The sequence below is a fragment of the Anguilla rostrata genome, chromosome 1, assembly GCF_018555375.3.
Source record: "Anguilla rostrata isolate EN2019 chromosome 1, ASM1855537v3, whole genome shotgun sequence".
Lineage (NCBI taxonomy): Eukaryota > Metazoa > Chordata > Actinopteri > Anguilliformes > Anguillidae > Anguilla > Anguilla rostrata.
Window position 1 is genome coordinate 5,513,330 of NC_057933.1, and position 21,259 is coordinate 5,534,588.

At 52.6% G+C, this 21,259-nt stretch overlaps 1 protein-coding gene across 1 annotated transcript in view; it reads right to left on the minus strand.

Moving 5' to 3' along the window:
• Positions 1 to 21,259, minus strand: part of babam2 (BRISC and BRCA1 A complex member 2) — a 95,416-nt gene that overhangs the window by 61,586 nt on the left and 12,571 nt on the right. The window contains 1 exon segment of the mRNA XM_064303401.1: positions 1,294 to 1,488. Coding sequence (XP_064159471.1) covers positions 1,294 to 1,488 — 195 coding nt within the window.

Here is a 21,259-nt window from a genome sequence, read left to right on the forward strand (position 1 = left end):
GACTTCGTGCAGAAAAACAAGTCTGGGGCAAAAAGGGAGCCATCTTGCACAAAGTGCAGGGATTTACGCAGCTTCTCGGGGACCTTTTCACCCTTAGCCATTTCTGCTCCTTATTTCCTAGACAATAGCTACGGTCGCCACAGCCTTGAAAAGGTCAAAGCTTGTGACTTTGTGCAGAGGTGGGCGTGGAACCCAAGGTTCCTAAAAAAAACCCCACTCCCTTCTGCAATTTCACTTTTACATTTTTTCTCCCCCACCCCTAAGAAAATTTCGACTGACCTCCTTTTGCCGCAGCGGGGGCGGTTGTGTAATGAGAGAGAGACAGACAGAGGTACGCTTCCCTATCCGCGCGTTTCGATACGCACACTCCCCCCCCCAACCCCCCCTTCCCCCACCCCCACGCCAACTCCGATGCAGAACACGCTCAGGGCGCCGAATCCTCACCTAACACATCCCCCCCCCGTCTTCCCTCGTCCCTCTCCCCCCCCCCCCCCCGAGCGCCTCGTCCTCAGACGGATTTGCGCTCTAGCGTTTTCCTCCCTCCCTGCTATATTTTTTTTTTTTCCCACGGACAAATCGGGAAGCGCACGGCGGCTTTGCACAGATACGCTAATCAGTCTAATATTAATAAATGAGACTGAAATATGGAAATCTGACAGCTCCCGCGGAGCGGAGCGCCTGTGCGACGGCGGGGCGGGGGGGGGTGCGAAGGCGGCCAGACGAGAGGAAGGAGCGACTGAAGAGAAACTTAAGAGCGATCAGATAAAGACAGTCTGTGGGGGCAGGATGACCCGCGGCCGGAAGGAATCGGCTGCTGTGTGGGGGCTCGCGGCAGAACCAGCCAATAGCATCGCCCAGAGAGGCTGGGTCAGTCGAAAGGCCATAAGTTTGTGGCAGGATGTCATGATGATGACTCATGGAATGAACGCTGTGTGCGGGCTTGCGGCATGCCAGCATGCTTGCTCGAAGCGGTTTCAGTCAAATGTTGCCAATGGCTCGGGGCCAACATGTTTTGTGTACGAGTCTGGTGAATGAACAGCATGCATGTGTGTCTATGAGTGTACATGATTGCATGTGTGTGAGTGGTATGTGTACTGTATGTACTGTGTGTGTGTGTGTGTGTGTGTGTGTAAACGCATGTGCACGAGCGTGCAGTGTGTTGGCGTGTACATGATCGCATGCTCTTGCGCGTATGCGTTCTCATGCTCGCATGCTCTTGTGTGTAAATGCGCATGCATGCTCTTGCGTGTAAACGCGCATGCATGCACACGCATGCGCGCGGCGCAGCCGTACCCAGCTGTTCTTGCGGCCGGCGTAGATCTCCATGCTGCGGCCGTACTCGGGGTCCTCCAGCAGGCTGTCGTACTCGAAGAGCAGGCGGGAGCTCTCCCGCAGCCGCTGGCACTGGTACAGGTGGTACTGCTGGATCAGCTCCTTCACCAGCTGCAGCAGGCACTCCGGGTCCGCAGCGTCCCAGCTCACCAGGTGCTGCGGAGGGAGGGGGGGGCGGAGTCACAGGTGAGAGGGGGGCGGCAGTCACAGGTGAGAGGTGGTGGAGTTACAGGGAGAGGGGGTGGAGTCACAGGGAGAGGGGGTGGGGTCACAGGAAGAACGAAGGTGGAGTCACAGGTGAGGGGGGGGCGGGGTCACATGGGGTGGGGGTGGGCTCACAGGTGGGGGGTGTGGGGTTACAGGGAGAACAGGGGTGGAGTCACAGGGAGAGGGGGGCAGGGTCACATGGGGTTGGGTTGTGCCACAGGAAATGGGTGTGGGGTCACAGGGAGGTACAGAATACCTGACTGAAAAGCATCAGCAAAAAAAGGCAGCTTTGACTGCGCAGAGGGAAACGGAAAGCCCATTGGCCAGTGGCCTAAAAGGGGGCGGGCTGACTGAGATGAGGGCAGGATTAGCGAGTAACTGGAAGAGGAAGATGAAAGAAATGCAACACAATAGCAGGGTTCAGATAAGGACAGGAGCCTCCTGCCAATGGCCCAAAAACTACAGCCATCACTTCAGATGCCCGAGGGAGGACCGAGCGGGATGGGGCGGGGCCGGGACACTTGTCCGTCACACGGGAAACCGCGGTAACGGATTTCCCGATCTCGTCTCCCTGGAGGACCCCTGCGGCGATTGTGTGTGCTGAGGCGAGGCTCGCCCGCCCCGCCTCCTCCTCCTCGCCCCCCTCGCCCCTCTGCCGAAAACTTCCATCGCCTCATCCTGCGGCCCCGGGAGCGCCGGAATGCTGAGAGCGGCGCGGGCAGCGCCAGGAAGGGGAGAGAGCGGCGTTCCAGGAGACCAGAGCGTCCGCCAGGCGCTCCTGGCACACAGCGGACGGGACGGGCGGATGCCAAATCTTTGGGGGGGGGGAAGGGCGCATGGAAGTGGAATTTTCCGATTGTGGCTAGTTGCACGCATGGCGGCCAGGGAGACGGAAACAGCCAGGACATCGTGCGCAGAGCACGTGTGTGTGCGGGAGAATTACCGCACGCTCGCCCCGGCCCCGCTGCTGCCCGTCGGTGTCCAAGCGAAACCGGGAACACCCCAAAAAGATCGGTTCAACCTCGGGACACGGGCTCCCCCCCTGCAATCGACCCCCCGATGTGCATGACCAGCCAGGGGACCCCTAAATGTCCACTAACCCCGAATTAAAAAAAAAAACTACGCAGCTGGCAGAGAGCAAAGCCCATCCTCCTCCTCCTCCTCCTCCTCTCTGCACTAACGCGAGCAAACAGGATGTTTCCTCCTTGGAAGGGAAGTCGTTTCCCCAACGCGCGGGTAAAAATCACTGGATCTCAAATTTAATTTGTTTAAGAGCGGAAAAGAAGAAAAAAATGACAGGCCCGGTGCCGTCTGAGAACAGACGAGAACGCCGGACGCCCGACTGCTCGTCCCGTTTCAGCTCCCGCGTGGGGGGTGGGGGTGAGGGGGGTGGGGGTCACTAAACCCGGGGATACTCTGGGGTTAATAAAAACCTCGCGAAACGTGACGCAGGCCGCAGCGAAACAAACGCAGGGCTCCTCGTCCGAGCGAGCTCGTCACAGGCCGCGCGGAGCTTCTGAATAATTACGCTCCCGTTTTAGCCCGGGTGAGTCACCGCGCGCTGGCCCACGTCACAGACGCACGCAGAGCTAATGTAGCGGGAGCGCTACGTCCGTCAGAGCGTCCCGAGCGCTGGGAACACGACTGATCACCACAGGGTCATTAGCTACCGCTGATCACCACAGGGCCCTTAGCTACCGCTGATCACCACAGGGCCCTTAGCTTCCGCTGATCACCACAGGGCCCTTAGCTCCCGCTGATCACCACAGGGCCCTTAGCTTCCGCTGATCACCACAGGGCCCTTAGCGCTGGCTGATCACCACAGGGCCCTTAGCGCTGGCTGATCACCACAGGGCCCTTAGCTTCCGCTGATCACCACAGGGCCCTTAGCTTCCGCTGATCACCACAGGGCCGTTAGCTTCCGCTGATCATCACAGGGCCCTTAGCTACCGCTGATCACCACAGGGCCGTTAGCTACCGCTGATCACCACAGGGCCGTTAGCTACCGCTGATCACCACAGGGCTGTTAGCTTCCGCTGATCACCACAGGGCCCTTAGCACCTGCTGATCACCACAGGGCCGTTAGCTCCTGCTGATCACCACAGGGCCCTTAGCTACCGCTGATCACCACAGGGCCCTTCGCTCCTGCTGATCACCACAGGGCCCTTAGTTCCTGCTGATCACCACAGGGCCCTTAGCTCCTGCTGATCACCACAGGGCCCTTAGCTCCTGCTGATCACCACAGGGCCCTTAGCTCCTGCTGATCACCACAGGGCCCTTAGCTCCCGCTGATCACCACAGGGCCCTTAGCTCCCGCTGATCACCACAGGGCCCTTAGCGCTGGCTGATCACCACAGGGCCCTTAGCTCCTGCTGATCACCACAGGGCCCTTAGCTCCCGCTGATCACCACAGGGCCCTTAGCTCCCGCTGATCACCACAGGGCCCTTAGCTCCCGCTGATCACCACAGGGCCCTTAGCTCCCGCTGATCACCACAGGGCCCTTAGCTCCCGCTGATCACCACAGGGCCCTTAGCTCCGCTGATCACCACAGGGCCTTAGCTCCGCTGATCACCACAGGGCCTTAGCTTCCGCTGATCACCACAGGGCCTTAGCTCCCGCTGATCACCACAGGGCCTTAGCTCCGCTGATCACCACAGGGCCCTTAGCTTCCGCTGATCACCCAGGCCTTAGCTCCCGCTGATCACCACAGGGCCGTTAGCTCCCGCTGATCACCACAGGGCCCTTAGCTACCGCTGATCACCACAGGGCCCTTAGCTCCCGCTGATCACCACAGGGCCCTTAGCTTCCGCTGATCACCACAGGGCCCTTAGCTCCTGCTGATCACCACAGGGCAGTTAGCGCCAGCTGATCAGGGCAACACCACAGGGACGTTAGTCGTTCCATTTTACGTGAAGAAGAAATGTTCATGTTGGTGCAGGGCGGTAGAATAGAAAACTTATAAATAGAGATTTTGCACATCAAGGTTCCACAGTGATATTTTACAACTGCATGCATGCCATTGCCAAGATTAAAGTACATGCTGCAAGTACAAGTCCAAGATCAAATAAAGCGTCTTAAGTAGTAACGTAGAAGAATAACCCTATCAATGAATGGTAATTCATAAGAGCTACACGACCCCTTTATAGGTTCTACATAGCACCTTCATAAGCGCTACATAGACATTCATAAAGGCTTATGGCAACAACAGCAAACAGGTATATGGCAATGACGCTTGCATCAGTGATGACCTTACACACCACATGCCATCTGCAGTTGTTGACATAGGCATTTATTAACGTTTATGAAGAGCTCGTTAAGACGTTACGTACCGATTATGATGGAGTTCTTATGACGGACAATTCATACAAAGTGCTACCGTTGTAAGTACTGGCCTCCACAGTAAGCTTGTATAGAGGACATGGGATCCACACCCAAACGCTGCCCTCACGGACATTCCCTCTGACATTACAGCTCAGGGCAGTCCTGGTGTCTGAGCGAGCATTCTCGCCGGATCGCGGGTGGGTCACACACAGGTTTCACTATTCAGCCTCCTGGCCTGGCACTCAGGGATTTTCCACAGACAAGCAGCTGCCCTTCTGCCACTCTGGGGAACTTCCCACCCAGAATTCCCTGCGACGGTGGTCATGGCACACAGCTACGTAGGCCCCTTCCACCTCCGTCATAGTTAAAGAAGCAGGCTGACCTCATGAACACAAATTCTTTTTCGATAAACACAAACTTGTTAAATTCCCCTTGAAACTAACAGACACACACACATGCACGCTCAGGCACGTACGCACACAAACCCACGCACACACACACACACACACACAGCAAACAAAGAGGCCTGCTGTGAGTCTTACTGGCAGTGACACCAATGGGAAATATCACCTTTCACTAACAGCGAGCCACTTCCTGTTCGAAAGTCCCGCCTTATTGCGCAATGGAGAGCGTCCACGGCTAGCGGTCAGGTAGTGAAACCCGTGAAAGAATGGGCCTTAGCCATAATAAGAGAAACTCTGGCTTTTCAGCACCGCCTTTGGCCTTTGAAAGGGGGAGGGGGGGGGGGGGTAGTAATGACCCCTCCCTTTCATCTGGGGAAGTGTGTAGAAAGCAATATCAACTTCCATTCATTACTTAACAATGTGCACACATCCCTAATTCACACACACTGCAGACAGGCACGCACGCATGCACGCACACACGTGCCGTCTGCTCGTCTGTCGGTCCGTATGTGTCTGCCTGTGTCTGTATGCCTTTCTGCTTCTGCCTGTCCGCCTGTCTCCGTTGGTTGGTCTGTTTGTCTGTCTCTCCATCTGTCTGTCCGTCAGTGTGTCAGACGGTCTGTCTGTCGGCCTGTCTGTCTGTCTTGGTCTGCTTGTCTCTCTGTCTGTCTCTCTGCTGCTCTGTCTGTCTGTCTGTCTGTCTCTGTCTGTCTCTCTGATTGTCTGTCTGTCTCTCTGACTGTCTGACAGCCTGTCTGTCTGCCTCTCTGACCCTCTGTCTGCCTGTCCGTCTGTCAGTCTGTCTCTGTCTCTCTCTCTGTCTCTCTCTCTGTCCGTCTGCCCGCCCATGCAGACCAGTGCATACAGAAAGGCCCATTGTGTGGCTGCAGCAGCCGACTCGGCCGATGCAGAACCTGAGACGAGCATGACTCCCTGTGGGCTCTGTCATTTCCAGAATGCTGATTCCCGAGCTCTGGAACAGGCTGTTGTGGGCCTCCTGTCCCGGGTCTGGGTTTCTGACTGCGGAGTCTGTCTGCTGCTCTGATAAATGCTGCTCACAGGCGGACACACCCTCTCGACCTCACCACCACCGACACCACTGCACACACTCGCACACACCATAACAACATCACAACACTGCAACACACAAACACACACTTGCACCAGCACACCGCACACACCAACGCACACAGCAGAAACATACACAGCACACACACAAACACACACACACTCACACACAACACATCACACACAACACTCGCAACACACAACCACCACACGCACACACCACACGACTATACACACACTCCGACTCACACTCATGCACTGCACACTACAACACACACGCCTACACACTCACACACACACACACACACACACACACGCATACACACACTCACGCACTCACACACTCACGCACTCACACACACACACTCACGCACTCACACACTCACATATACACACACACGCACACACAAATACACACACTCACATATACACACACACTCACACACAAACACAGCTGATTGCGCCCAAGCCATTAAAATTCATAAATTCATTAACATTAACGACCACTCTCTCTCTCTCTCACTCTCTTTCACCCCTCCCACAAACACCAGCAAGGTGGAAGTGGCAGCGGAAAGGGTTGCGTAATGGGCCCGCCGTTCTGGGTCCCCCAGATGTGCTGTGGGTGCAACACCTCTGGCGTCTTTCCCCTCTGCGGCGAAACGCCTAGTTCCTCACACCGTAAAGCCTGAATTGTAGAAGTTGACTGGACAACAGAAGTTGAAAACGTGAAAAGATTTGTTTGCCAGAATACAGAAAGGGCTTGGTGAATGAGCTGAAAGGCCAATGCTGAAAAATAAGAAAACCAAGGAAGGAGAGAAAACAAGAGGGGGCCAAGCACTAATCCCAGAGGCACGCCCATCCAAAAAGGCAGGCTAACACTGAGGCGCAGCCCACCCAGATCCCCTGGTACAACAAAACCTGCCTGACAGCAGCATGGCAGAATGTTCTGGAAGGAAATGAGGACGTGATTAACGTTCCTGTCAGAACCGTGTACCCAAACCAACGTCCTGAGACAAAGGCGGCCTTATATCACCACACGCCATTCCACTTTCCAAATTTTGCTCGTTTTGCAAGTTTTTGGAGCAGCGCGCGCTCGCGAATTACACGAGAAACGGCTGACTTCTGAAACGCCAAGACGATTACACACGCTGAGGGGAGGACACAATGTTTGCTTTTCATTTAATGTGATTTTTACAGAAGTTGGCAACCCGATCCAATAAATCGCCTCCAAGTTGAAAGTAATGCATTTAAACTCAAGTATTAAATTAATCTGAACACGTCTAATTCAGACGTGGGCTTGCGTTCCGTTTCGCCCCGGGGCGACTGCCAGGTTTAAGATCACGCTAAATTCCACTTGTCATGTGTTTAGGGTTCCAGGCGATTTTATTTTTGTTCGGGCTCTTCAGCTGGAATCGGCACTTGCGCCTAATATCGCGCTCCTCTTGCTTAAAACCGCATACGCAGTTTTGGCTGCCGTTCCTTGCTTTTGTTAGCCAGCCTATAACGGGCTCTCGACTGTGGCCGTCCAGTGGAAGAAAAAATAAATGAATAAATCACTAATCCCAGTGTGTTTTTCCCTTAAAGACCCCCTGAAGAAAATCCACCCTCTTCCCCCGTTTCACGGAACGACCGAAACGCAGCCCTTTCCCAGACCTTGTCCCCGTGAACAACAATAGCGCCGTTAAATGGAAGTCGCGACGGAGCCAATCTTCTGGCCCGAGGACGCTTTCCCCAAATCTGTCGTTAAATCCTAATAATAATAACAACGCGTAGTGGCGAACGGAGGGGCCGCTCCTCGGCGGAGCAGGAAGGAAAGGGTAGAAAGAGCGGAGGATTCCCGGGACGCCTCGCGTTCTCTCTGTTTACGGCTCATCGGAGCCCCATTGTTGGAGATTTACGAGCGAGCGGGACACTGTGACTCGGGAGGAAGGCCGACGGTAACTCACTGCCAGCTCGGGGGGGGGGGGGGGGACAGGCAGGGGTGTGGTGCTGCCGGGTACATCGAGTGCTCCTGGGCTCACCCCAAAAAAACCACAGGGCTAATGTGAGAGAGAGAGAGAGGGAGGGAGAGACAGAGAGACAGAGAGAGGGAGAGAGAGAGGCAAAGAGAGGGACCGTGAGAAGGAAGTGAGCGAGACAGACACAGAGAAAGAGAGAGAGAGAGAGAGCAAGACATAGAGAGGGTGGAAGAGAGAGAGAGACAAAGAGATGAACAGAGAGAGAGAGGGAGAGACGCCTTGGCGATGAAAATGATCAACAAGACGTCGGAAAACTGGAAAGGAAAACTGCTCCCTGTGTGCTGTTCGGGAAACATGAGAGAGAGAGAGAACGGGAATTATAGTTGGGGGTAGCAAGGAGTTCTCACGGAGGGGGGGGGGGCAGGGGGGCTGGGTGGATTTCAAGTGGAACACATGACCACAGCCACGTACAGCTAAATCTGTTTTCGGCACTGTACGCAGAATGTCCCACGTAGAGGAGAAGTGTTACTTACGTGATTATAATAGCGTGGGGGGGGGGGGGGGGAGGGGGGGGTGGTGGTGGGGTTGGTGTGGGGGGGGGGGAAGTGGGGCATTAGGTGTTACTGCTTTGAGATGCCACGAAAACGCCCTCCGCCCTGACCCAGGAAAATGTGACGGCGTGTTTTGCCGATTTTGCCAGCCTCCGCAGAGCCGCAGTCAGCCCCGGACGGTGAAAAGGAAAGTGAACCTCGACGGCGACGTCGCCGCTGGCTCGGCTCCACCGGCTGTTTTTACTACGCCTGACGGACACGCTTTCAGTTTCGGCCCAGTTTCGATATGACCCCCCGACTGCAGGAGCTTCTGGAGTCCATTCATCTGGAAGGCCTGTGACGGGGCCTCACCAGAATTCGGGACTGGGCAGGGGGCGTCGGTTACGTCTGGCTGTTCGCTCGCTCCTACTCTCAGTGATGTCACGGGCGCTCGCGCTGTCGCCACGCGGCTCTGCCCAAACTGCTTACGCCGCTTTTTGTCGACAGGCCCCCTCCCCTCGGGGGTGGGGGGGGGGAAGGTGCCAAGAAGAACAGACTCCACTGACAACATGTCAGCTACCCCCCCCCGAACATTAAACCAAGACATAAAAACAAGAGCAAGACATCGTGGGGTGAACTGGGGGCAGCAAACAATGGGCAGCCCTCTGCAGTCAGGGATGAGGGAGGGGGGGGTGGGGGGGTGGGGGCAGGTCGGGGCATGTGTGCCGACAGTCAGGGGCTGGCACAGGGAGAGGGGACGGGACAGGCGGACGCGTTTCGGAAACTCCCACAGAGTCAGTGCACATGACAAACGGGCCAGAGCATGGGGCCAATTACAGGAGATGGAGAGAGAGAGAGAGAGAGAGAGAGAGAGAGAGACAGACAGAAAAAGAGAGAGACAGAGAGAGGCAGACAGAGAGAGAGAGAGGGAGGGAGAGAGAATGGGTGAAAGAGAAAGAGAGAGAGAGAGAGAGAGAGAGAAGACGAGATTGAGGAGAGAGACAGACAGAAGGAAGAGGGCTGAGATGCTGGTCGAAAGGCGACATGGCCAGAGGCAGGAAGAGTGGCAGTTCCCCAATCGCAGGGTGCAGCCATGACTGGGCTTCCCCTCGCGCGCACGCCGCCCCCAACGAAGGCCCCCTCCCTCCACCCCACCCCATACAACAACCCCTCCTTAACCCAAAACCCCATTCTCAAACAGCCCTTATTTCAACGCCATTCTCATGCCACAGCATTAAGCAGCACAGGGAAAAGAAAAACAAACAAACAAAACAAACAAACAATAAAAAACTGTCAAAACGCGTAAACGACTTCACCGGGCCGACACCCCCGCCCCCCCCGCCGTGACCGGGGTTTGACTCCGCCCACGAGGTCCCGGCAGCGCGCGTCTGCTTTTCGGGAGGAAACACGGAGGAGTTTCGAAAGGGGGGGGGGCCCGTTATGAAAAGCTGTGACGGCAGCGTTTATTGGGAAACCGTCCCGGGGTCGCGACCTCAGCAGGAAGCCACGCCGGCTTCCCGAAAACTTACGAGGCTCCAAAGCAGGGGAGGATTAGCCCTCGTCTGGGTTACTTTTTCAACCCCAGACACGCCTGGAGCGCTCGCACAGCCACGCCGCGCGTTACATCACCGGACGAGCATCTGCTCTAATCTCAAGAGCCCTTTCCACGGAGCAACACATCCGCCGCTGAAACGGTTAACGGGAAACAGGGATCCTTTCTCTCCGCAGTAAAACCACAGTGGCTAAAACCAAACGGTAAATGGTAAATGGACTGCATTTATATAGCGCTTTTATCCAAAGCGCTTTACAATTGATGCCTCTCATTCGCCAGAGCAGTTAGGTGTCTTGCTCAAGGACACTTCGACACACCCAGGGCGGGGTTTGAACTGGCAACCCTCCGACTGCCAGACAATCGGTCTTACCTCCTGAGCTATGTAGCCCACAGTAGTAAAACGACAGTGGCTAAAACCGAACCCAGCCCCCGCCCCAGCCCCAGCCCCAGCCCAGCCCCCCCCCCCCCCTCCGGTCAGTCGCACCACAGATTCTCACTCCTGGTCTTTGGTTTGGGTGATTCATTCTCCAAGCGGCGTTTTGTTCCGACAGAGAAAAAGGGATTTGGTCTGATTAAAGCTGCTAATTAAAACCACTGATCTGGGTTTTGAAAGCTTTTCTCGGGTTACCTGCTTGAGATTTTCTCTGCAGATGGGGTGTGTTACAGATGTTGCAAAAGAAAAGAGTGCAGGCATTTCTCATGGTTTGCTAGTGTTCAGTAAACAAATACATGAGGTCAACTTACGTAATGTCACACTTAGCACCAAAAAAGAAAAAACAAAACAAAAATAAGAGGGGGGGGGGGGAGCTGACCATTTAACTGTGCTGCATTGAGACATCAACTGCTCCTTTCTGGAGAAGACTGGAAGCATGACCTAACCACTGTTGTAATACTGCACAGTACCGGTCTACACTGGAAATAATTTATCAAACAAACTGACAAACAGAAAGCCAGAGTTGTCCTCCAGGACCAGGGCTGAAGAACAGTTTGGCACAACTCTGAGGCTGTTTTTGGTCCCAAACCATCAATTTGATGGAATCGGGCAGAGCACCTAAAAATAGCTTTCCCTTGAAAGTTTCTCTCCCACCTCCCCCTCCCCCCTCCCCCTCACCTTCCACACTTCCCAGCAACACTCTTCCTCCTCCTGTTCTCTGTCCCGCACCGATCCTCGTCCCCGCCGGCTTCCCAGCAGCCCATCCCAGGCCGTATCCCAATCAGCCAATGGGAGGCCTCCGAGCGGGGCGCCGCCCAGCCTTGACCGAGCCCGGCCCACAGACCCCCCATTGTGCAAACTCACTTCCTCTATCTCGCCAACGGCCTTCGTATACAATGAGGGGCACCACACTGGCCCGGTCCCACAGGGTGTGGCCCCTCGGGGTGTGCGCCCCCCACCCCCCCCCCCAGGGGTGCTGATGGAAAAGGACACCCCACCCCCCGGCGTTGGCCCAGAGAGGCAGAAGTTTGGGAGCAGTCAGGATTCTAAAGGTTAATCAGTCACCACAGGAAGCCAGGACAGAGCTCTGTGGCTCCTACTTCCCCCAAAATGATTCAGCAGAAAGTAGGTTCATCAACAGCGAGAGCATCAACTAAATCCAGAACAGAAAACCCCTAAAAAAAAAAAAATGAAAGAAAGAAACCCCTTCTTCATTCCGACCCATTTTTTTTTACCATTACAAACCAGACCGAAACGTAACACACAGCGAAACCCGATCGGTGCGCCAGCCCACAAAAGCCAAATTCGCTATAAATAAAACTGCGCAAACAGTAACAGAACCTTCCCTCAACATTCTCAGGCCCAGGTAAGCCTTTAAGTAAGTTATTTTTTATTTTCCTTTCCACGTGAAACGCGAGCGGGTTTTACCAGGCTACGGCGGCTCAAAGAAACGCCGCACGCGCTCCGGGTTCGAGCCGGAGAAAGGTGAGCTGAGGGGACAGGCGACGGCTCCTACGCCCAATCAGAGCTAATCCCCCGGGCTGACTCCCGAAAATCCTCACGGAACGCTCGCGCATTAAGCGGGACACCGACGCGGCGGAACTAATGCGATACGTTTTTTTCGCCTCGGATAAAAAAAACGTTACGTTTTATATAAAAGCTTCGCGGCGAGCTCATCGTTACTAGCGGCGGGAGCGGGGAGCCGCAGTCACACACAGGCCAGCTCAGCGATAACGAAGCCGGGATATAAAATGTCCTCTTTATTATCCTTCACCGCGAAACCGGAGGAGGAGGAGGAGGAGGCCCCCGCGGTGGTTCTCATTATCGCCGATTCCCCGCTGCGAAGACGCCCAGAGATTGATCGGCAGACATTAAGCCGCCAAGCAGCCAAGTCCAACCGCTGCTCCAGACTCCCCCCCACCCCACCCCCCCCTCACTTGTACCAAACAAGACTTATTTACTCGCTTTGCTGAAGGACAGCACTATAAATATTCTTTATGCATTTGAGTGGAAGCTATGCCAGAAATGCGAAAAAGCTTCTTTTTTCCCCCCCCTATAAATTCCCGTGACCCCAAATTCCCACGATCACTCTGAGTGCCCCCATCAGCCCCGCCTCCGGTACTGCAGCACAGTAACCAGGGCCCTGTCCGTCCCGTTGGGGAAGAGCAGGCTGGTAGAATGGGGCATTCTGGGTAGATCATTCCGTCCAATCACGTCGCAGCTGGCGCCACCGTTGACAAAGCAACTGCAGCCGCCGTTTGCTGCTCCTTCCTGGAGCAGACAGGAAGCATTAACTAACCACTTTTGTAATACTGCACAGTACCGGTGTACACCGGGAAAAACATTAAACAAACAAACTGACAAACAGAAAGCCAGAGTTGTCCTCCAGGACCAGGGCTGAAGAACAGTTTGGCACAACTCTGAGGCTGTTTTTGGTCCCAAACCAACAATTCGATGGAATCGGGCAGAGCACCTGAAAATAGCTTTCCCTTGAAAGTTTCTCTCCCACCTCCTCCTCCATCTCCTCCTCCCCCCTCCCCCTCACCTTCCACACTTCCCAGCAACACTCTTCCTCCTCCTGTTCTCTGTCCCGCACCGGTCCTCGTCCCCGCCGGCTTCCCAGCAGCCCATCCCAGGCCGTATCCCAATCAGCCAATGGGAGGCCTCCGAGCGGGGCGCCACCCAGCCTTGACCGAGCCCGGCCCACAGACCCCCCATTGTGCAATCTCACTTCCTCTATCTCGCCAACGACCTTCGTATACAATGAGGGGCACCACACTGGCCGGTCCCACAGGGTGTGGCCCCTTGGGGTGTGGCCCCCCCCCCAGGGGAGCGGCGCTTGGGTACAACTTTCATTATTAATGCTGATTAATCTGTCAGTCATTAACATCAGGCAACATCTAGCGCTGTCTAAAGTGGGTCAGCCACAGAGAGGTCTCCGTCGGAGTCTGCACTGTATCCGACACAGGGGGCTTTCTGCAAACGCCACCGCGGCTAGGGCGCTAGCGCGCTGCGCTCAAAACAGACACGCTCAGACCACGGTCGCCATGGCCACAAAGAGAGACCGCGCGATCGGGGCCATAAACAGCACAGCGGGGGCCCCACTGAGCGCGTGCGGTTCGGTGCGCTCATCTCCTTTTCCGTCTCCCGCGCACACTTTGATCTGCACAGAAGCGTCAAGGGCTCAGGGGTTCCCCTCCGACACCCCACCGGGGTGTTCCAGCACGCCAAAGCCCTTCGCCGAAACGACGGCTAAGCCGCCCTTTGTTCCGTACAGCAAACGAAAACTACAATTAGGAAAAAAAAAAAAAAAAAAAAAAAAAATGATGTCATTAGATTACACATTGGGAGGTTACTCTTCAAAAACAGATTTAAATGAGGAGGCAGAAAAAGTGACACACTGCCCTCGCAGCCGTTTGTTAGCCAAAGCCCTTATTTAGCAGGTAAAAGCCATCTGTGTGAATGGAGAGCCGCTTCAGCTTGTGCAACAGGACAAGCCCGGGCCTGTTCCACCTCCCCGCTGTCTGCTGCTATTAAACAGCCTGATGCCTGCGGACCAGAGCGGGACGTAGCGCTGTGCGTTTACTCACACACACACACACACGAGCGCGCACGCACGCACACACACACACGTACAAGAGCACATGTGTGCATACACACACGCATGCACACACGTACAAGAGCACATGCGTGCATACACACGCAAGCACACACGCTTACACAAAAACAAGCACACACCAAGGTCATTATTGTTAATGAAATCTGAAACTAAAATGAGCAAAATTAATGAAAAATTTGTTTCGCGAAAATATAAACTATGACTAAGCCTTCGTGGGAAAAACTAAAATTAAATTTAAAATTGTCTTTAAAACTGGCGTCAGTAAAAATCCATTAGAGTTAAATGTGTACAGGACTTGTATTCCCTGCCCTGGGTTTGCATGGGCAAAGAAGAACACAAGCACTGTTGCTTCATGGGAGGGGTGGTGCAGACCAGGGCAGAGATTTTCAAAATGAAACTAAAATCAAAGCTAAATCTAATAATAATAACAAAACTAAGTAAAAACGGTTGTCAAGAAAGGGAAACTAAAACTAGAACTCATAAAACTAAACTAGAAAGAAAGCAAAAATGCAAATAGAATAGAAATAAAATAAATAATAAACTTTAAACTAAAATCCCCCTGGCACATGCACAAACATCCATACACACATATCAATACACACATACGCACAGGCATGCACACGCACACACACACACACCAACACACACACACACAGACATACACATACACACACACACACACACACACCTACAACACACACACAACACACACACACACACACACACACACAACACAACACACACACACACACACACACACACACACACACACACCACACACACACACAGACACACACACACACACACACACACACACACACACACACACACACACACAAGGACATTGTCCGTGTGTGCAGCAGGCTCTGGTGTTATGCTCTTGCTCTGCCCCAAGTGCACATAAAAGAACAGACCTGGGCCTGGCACTCTGTAATTACACTGCCCCAGAGGAATGCTGGGAAATAACCCGCCCAGCTGCCCTGAACACACAAACACACACACACACACACACACCACACACACAGGCGCACACACACACACACACACACACACACACACACCCACACATCCACACACACACACACACACACAGCCACACACACAGGCGCACACACACACACACACACACACACACCCACACATCCACATACACACACACACGCACACACATACACACACAAACATACAGATACACACACCCACACACACACACACCCACATCCACACATCCACACACACACACACACACACACACACACATCCACATACACATACACACACACAAGCATAAGTAAAAGGACAAGTAAATCCTGAGGTGAGGTATCTTACAAACTGCATAGAGTCCATCATTGGGCCCAGCTGTGTAGTCTAGGCAGAAAGAAACTGAGCCTATACCCAGACGTTTGCTGCTTTTAATCTCGGAGAGGATGCTGCTGTGGAACAAACCCACTCAAACAAATAAATTAACTGTCCAGATGTTCAAAAGGTCCCTTATTGGAACCGGAATACACAGAATATATTTTAACAGCAGTGTATATTTATTTAAATATTATGCAATTATATTACAGTCCCTTGTTTAGGCCAAGTAAATTAATTTATTAATTTAATAAACTGACTGGTTCAATAGGCTGCTTATATCAAACTGTCAAGTGAAACAGGATGACATAGGCTAAACCCTATAAGAAGAATTTTCATAAATATCTAGGCTACATAACATCTTTATTTATAACCATTTAGCTAACACATTTTATAGCTTATCAAATGTTAAATTCATAAGAGAAAAATAATTCACAAGAGAAAGTTAAACCTTGCCTTGCCCATCACAGAACCATGCAATATTACAGTCGTATCTTCTATACCCTGGTAAGTATTTTTTACGCGAAAGGCCATTCGATCCCGACAGAACAGCACGAAATATCACATTTGCATACTGCGTAGCCCGGGTGTATTTTCAGAGAGAGCGGCGCGCTGAGTTATCTAACGATGCTGCGGTGCGGAGATCCGGAGCTGGAGAGCCCTGACCCTTACTGTACACAACGGAGCAGCGCACGGCGAAGGCAGCACCGCTTCCTATAGGGCTTCTATTGTTACGCGGCCTGCTGTTGGGTAGTGGGTGGGTGGGGGGGGGGCCCTCTTTGTGAACATCCTTCACAACATAAAAAAACAAACAAAAAAAACAGAGAACTGAACACAGTAAAAAAAAAAAAAATAATAATAAAAAAATAAAAATAAAATAAACAAGGACAAACTCCAGGGCTGAAACCATGGCAACGGCGCGAGCAGCCCGCGCGGCGTTCCCCTGCCCGGGCCGGGGGAGCGGTGGCGCTCTTCCCCGCTGGTCGCCGCGGCGACGCGCGGCGGCTGTCAGGGACGACTCGCGACCCGCCCACGCACGCGCTCGCTCCTGCGGGCGCACTTCTGCTTTCCCCGCAGCCCACTCAGCCCCTGACACCGCCGCCATTAACCCAGAGCCAGCTGCATCATGGGTAAAAAAAAAAAAAAGAGATAATTCCCTGAAAGACATTCGGCGCAATTAACCAGAGCAGATGCTGTGTCGCATATGGGAATGAAGCATTATCATGGGATGGAATTCACTATATAGAATTCCGAGGCAGCACAATTGTAACATAATTGTTTGGAAACTAGGCCTGTATTTCCCAAAATTGAACAGCCCACTCCCACATGGGGCAGTGTCATTGTGACCTTACGCTTTTAATGTGAGGTCACAAACACGTGATTATAATGTACTTAACTGAACGTTCTAACGCTGATGTCACAATCACTGCTGGTGACTGAAAGCGGTGGAGTTCTAGAACACCTGGGGGGGAAAAAATAAAATCTACCCTTCAAAGGGTTAAGCAAGGTGAACCTGAACCATGAACCTGAGCTGCTCTAGTAAATATCCAACAGGACCAGTGGACTGCATGTAAAGTATGTCAGAGGTGTAAGTGGCTCAGAATAAGCTCAACTGTAAGCTGAAAAATGTAAAATGTCCGTACTGTTAAGATATTAAACATATTTATATATAAAGTATTAGAAATACAATAAGTTAAACACCGGAGCGAGCACCTCTCCTGTTGTCTGGTGTTTTTAAGCCCACAGATTTCTCCAACCGCTTCAAAGAGCAACAGCGGTAAATAACATCCTTTAATCAGTCACCTGCTCCCACCAGTCTGTGTGAAAAATGGACCACAAGGTACTGAGAAAGTTTTTTTTTAAAAGTAAATATTTGTAATAAAAAATTAAAAAAATTTTAAAAGCACACTGCCCCCCCTCACCCCCCCTTAGACCTAAGCTGCTTTCACACCTGCACCTGAACCCGTAAATGTTCCAGAATAGTTCGGGTGTGGACAGGAGCCAGAGTCTATTTTCTGTCTAAGATGTTCCTCCAATTTGTCGGGTTAGGACCTAGTCAGATTTACAAATTATCCCCCAAGACTACGCAAAAGGTTATGACGTACTTACGCAAAAAAAAACCTTTTGTTTCTGGCACAATTTCTTTAATAGCCTGCTTCACTGAATCTGCTCTCTCAGCAATTCTTGCGCAAATAAAAAACATTGCACACAGAAGACATTGGAGCATCATTGTGCGATTTTCTGAGGGAAAATTGAACAGTTATTTTAGGAATGGAATAAGCAGTGTCACTGTCCTTGCTTGACATGGCTTTGTCTATTGTAAGAACACCATTACTAAATTGTCATCGTCGTCTGGCAAATTGCTTGAGTGCTATGCAATACTTCTCCCTGGTAAACATCTGAGTCAGGTTCTCCCGGTTTTAAGTTGTTTTCTTTTTTCACCGAAAGCTAGCACCACATATCAGTAAGGCAGAGTTTTGGCGGTACAGCATGTACACAGAGTTTGAGAGGTACAGTGTTTACACAGGCAAAGTTTGGGAGGTACAGCATGTCATAACAGCAGAAATGATGTAGTGACAGTTTGACCCAGAGTGTGCTGTACCTCACACGCTAAAACACAGCTGTGCCACACACACAGAAACACAGCTGTACCACACACACCGAAACAGCTGTACCACACACACCGAAACAGCTCTACCACACACACACTAAAACACAGCTGTACCACACACACAGAAACACAGCTGTACCTCACACACTAAAACACAGCTGTACCACACACACCGAAACAGCTGTACCACACACACACTGAAACACAGCTGTACGGGCACACACTGAAACACAGCTCTACCTCACACACTAAAACACTGCTGTACCACACACACTGAAACACAGCTGTACCTCACACGCTAAAACACAGCTGTACCACACACACAGAAACACAGCTGTACCACACACACTAAAACACAGCTGTACCACACACACAGAAACACAGCTGTACCACACACACACTGAAACACAGCTGTACGGGCACACACTGAAACACAGCTCTACCTCACACACTAAAACACAGCTGTACCACACACACTGAAACACAGCTGTACCACACACACACTGAAACACAGCTGTACGGGCACACACTGAAACACAGCTCTACCTCACATACTAAAACACAGCTGTACAGCACACGCACTGAAACACAGCTGTACCGCACACACACTGAAACACAGTGTTCTAAGAGGCAGCTCCTGACGCATTAAGGCAGTTACACATTAACCCATAACAATGCAACACTGATTCTTCTCAGGGAATGACCCCAACCTGCCATTAAGACAAGAATGCGGCAGGACAAATACGGAACGAATGGTGACCTATCGCACAGCCTACGCGAAACAGGAAGTGACCTCATTAACGTCAGGTCACGGTTTCCCTGCAATTAACCAAAAGTATTTTTACGAGTAGCGGTTTCCTCCCTAGCAGACAAAAGAAAGAAAGAAATCTTTTTTTTATTTTTTATTAATTTGCTTTTTGTACTTTTCTTTGCTTTGCTCGTCAGGTCCCGGGGTCATCAGGTTCGTCAGACCCCAGAGGAAGGCGGTGAAACTCACGCTGCGCGGGGTTGCGTGTGTGAAAAAAACGCCGGGCCAGGACTGGCAGGGGCTGCGGCACTCGAAACGCTCTGCTAGAAAGGTTCGGAAAAGGGAAAGAGAAACAAAACGTCTGGATCTAATAATAGCCTCCCCAGACTGTAAACAAGACAGCGTTTTTGTGCTGATGCATCAGGAATTCTTGGTGGCAGAGAGAGGGGAATTTCAGACCCCCGAGGGGGAGGGCGTGGGGGGGGGGGGGGCCAAATTGAGCCCGGAAAAACTGGCACAGTCCCGCTCCGAAGACGGTATCAGCACGAGGAGCCGCACTTAGAGGGCAGGTGTTCATTGGCCGGTGTGTGTTTCGGGGTCAGGAAAACGCCCGCATCTGTACGACTGGGGCGAGCGGAATAGTTACGCCTGTTATGAATGGTCATGAGTGTAGTGTGGTGTGTGTGTGTGTGTGGGAAGTGTTGCATGATGTGTTGCATGTGAGAGCGTGTGTGTGTGTGTGTGTGTGTGTGTGTGTGTGTGTGTGTGTGTGTGTGTGTGTGTGTGTGTGTGTGTGTGTGTGCATGAGTGTGTGTGTGTGTGTGTGTGTGTGTGTGTGTGTGTGTGTGTGTGTGTGTGTGCAGTGTGTGTGTGTGTGTGTGTGTGTGTGGGGGTGGTGTGTGTGTGTGTGTGTGTGTGTGTGTGTGTGTGTGTGTGTGTGTGCATGAGTGTACATGCACATTTGGCTCAGTTAGCACAGCTGCAGGCCTCTGAAGCGGGTCTGACACACAGATCTCTGTCTGAAATCTTCAGCGCTCAAATGGAGCGACGGCCCAGGCGCTCGCTGGGGGAGATCAAAGCCTCCCCGGACCCGCTCCGGTTAACCAGACGAGTTTGGGATGCCTTTACCCCGCCCACCCCCCACCCCCCCCCCCGCCCCCCACCCCTACCCACGAACTGAGACGTCAGGCGAGCCTGCACGTTTCAACAGCGCGTTACTCACGGTTAGAACACGCTGCTGACCGATTCTCTCGCGTTTCGCCACGCAGGAAGAGTGTCCGCTCACAAAAAAAGGCGCTAAGATCTGTCGACCCCCCCTCCTCCCCCCCCCCCCCGATCCTGCGAGCTCCTTTAGTCTTTAAGAGATAAATAACTCGACTCATAATGACTCAAGCGAAGAGATGGCATGATTAAGCTCGGTTTTCCATGGATAAGGGCTGTCGCTGCGGTATCAGGAGGGGGGACAGAAACACTTGGGATAAGGGGGGGGGGGGGGAGGGGAGGGGAGGGTCTGCAGATTGAGGAAGAGATAAAGAACAAAAAAAAAGAAGTTAACAAGCCGAAAAAAGGTCTACAGACCAGCTGTAAAAGCATGGGGGGAGAAAAAGGCCAGAATTACGACAGCACCAGCAGAAAGGCGAAAACAGGCCGGCTTGCCTGCGCCGGGCCGACGGCGGGGTAGGCGTGGTGGGGGGGGTAGGAGGTGGGCGCGCCTCCCCCTTGTTTTCAGCTGGATTTATGACACACGAGGGGCGAGCGGCTGCCGACTCTGACACAACCGGGGGAATTTTTTTCTGCTTTCAGACGCCTCAAAAATAGCCTCCGAGTACCAATTTTAGCAGCGGCTTATTACCGTTAAAAATAACAATAACACGAGCGCCCCGTTCCAAGCGGCTGACCGTCCCGTCTGCCGCCGCCGCTGCCGCTGTCCTCCGCGATGTTTTGGAGGGATTTTTCCACACTGATGCAACATTTCCCTCCATCCCCTGTCTGTCTGTCTGTCTGTGTGAGTGTGTGTGTGTGTGTGTGTGAGTGTGCATATGCGCTTCTTTATGCGTGTGTGTTTGTGCATGTACGTGTGAGGGTTTTCACTTGTTTGTTTGTTTGTGTGTGTGTGTGT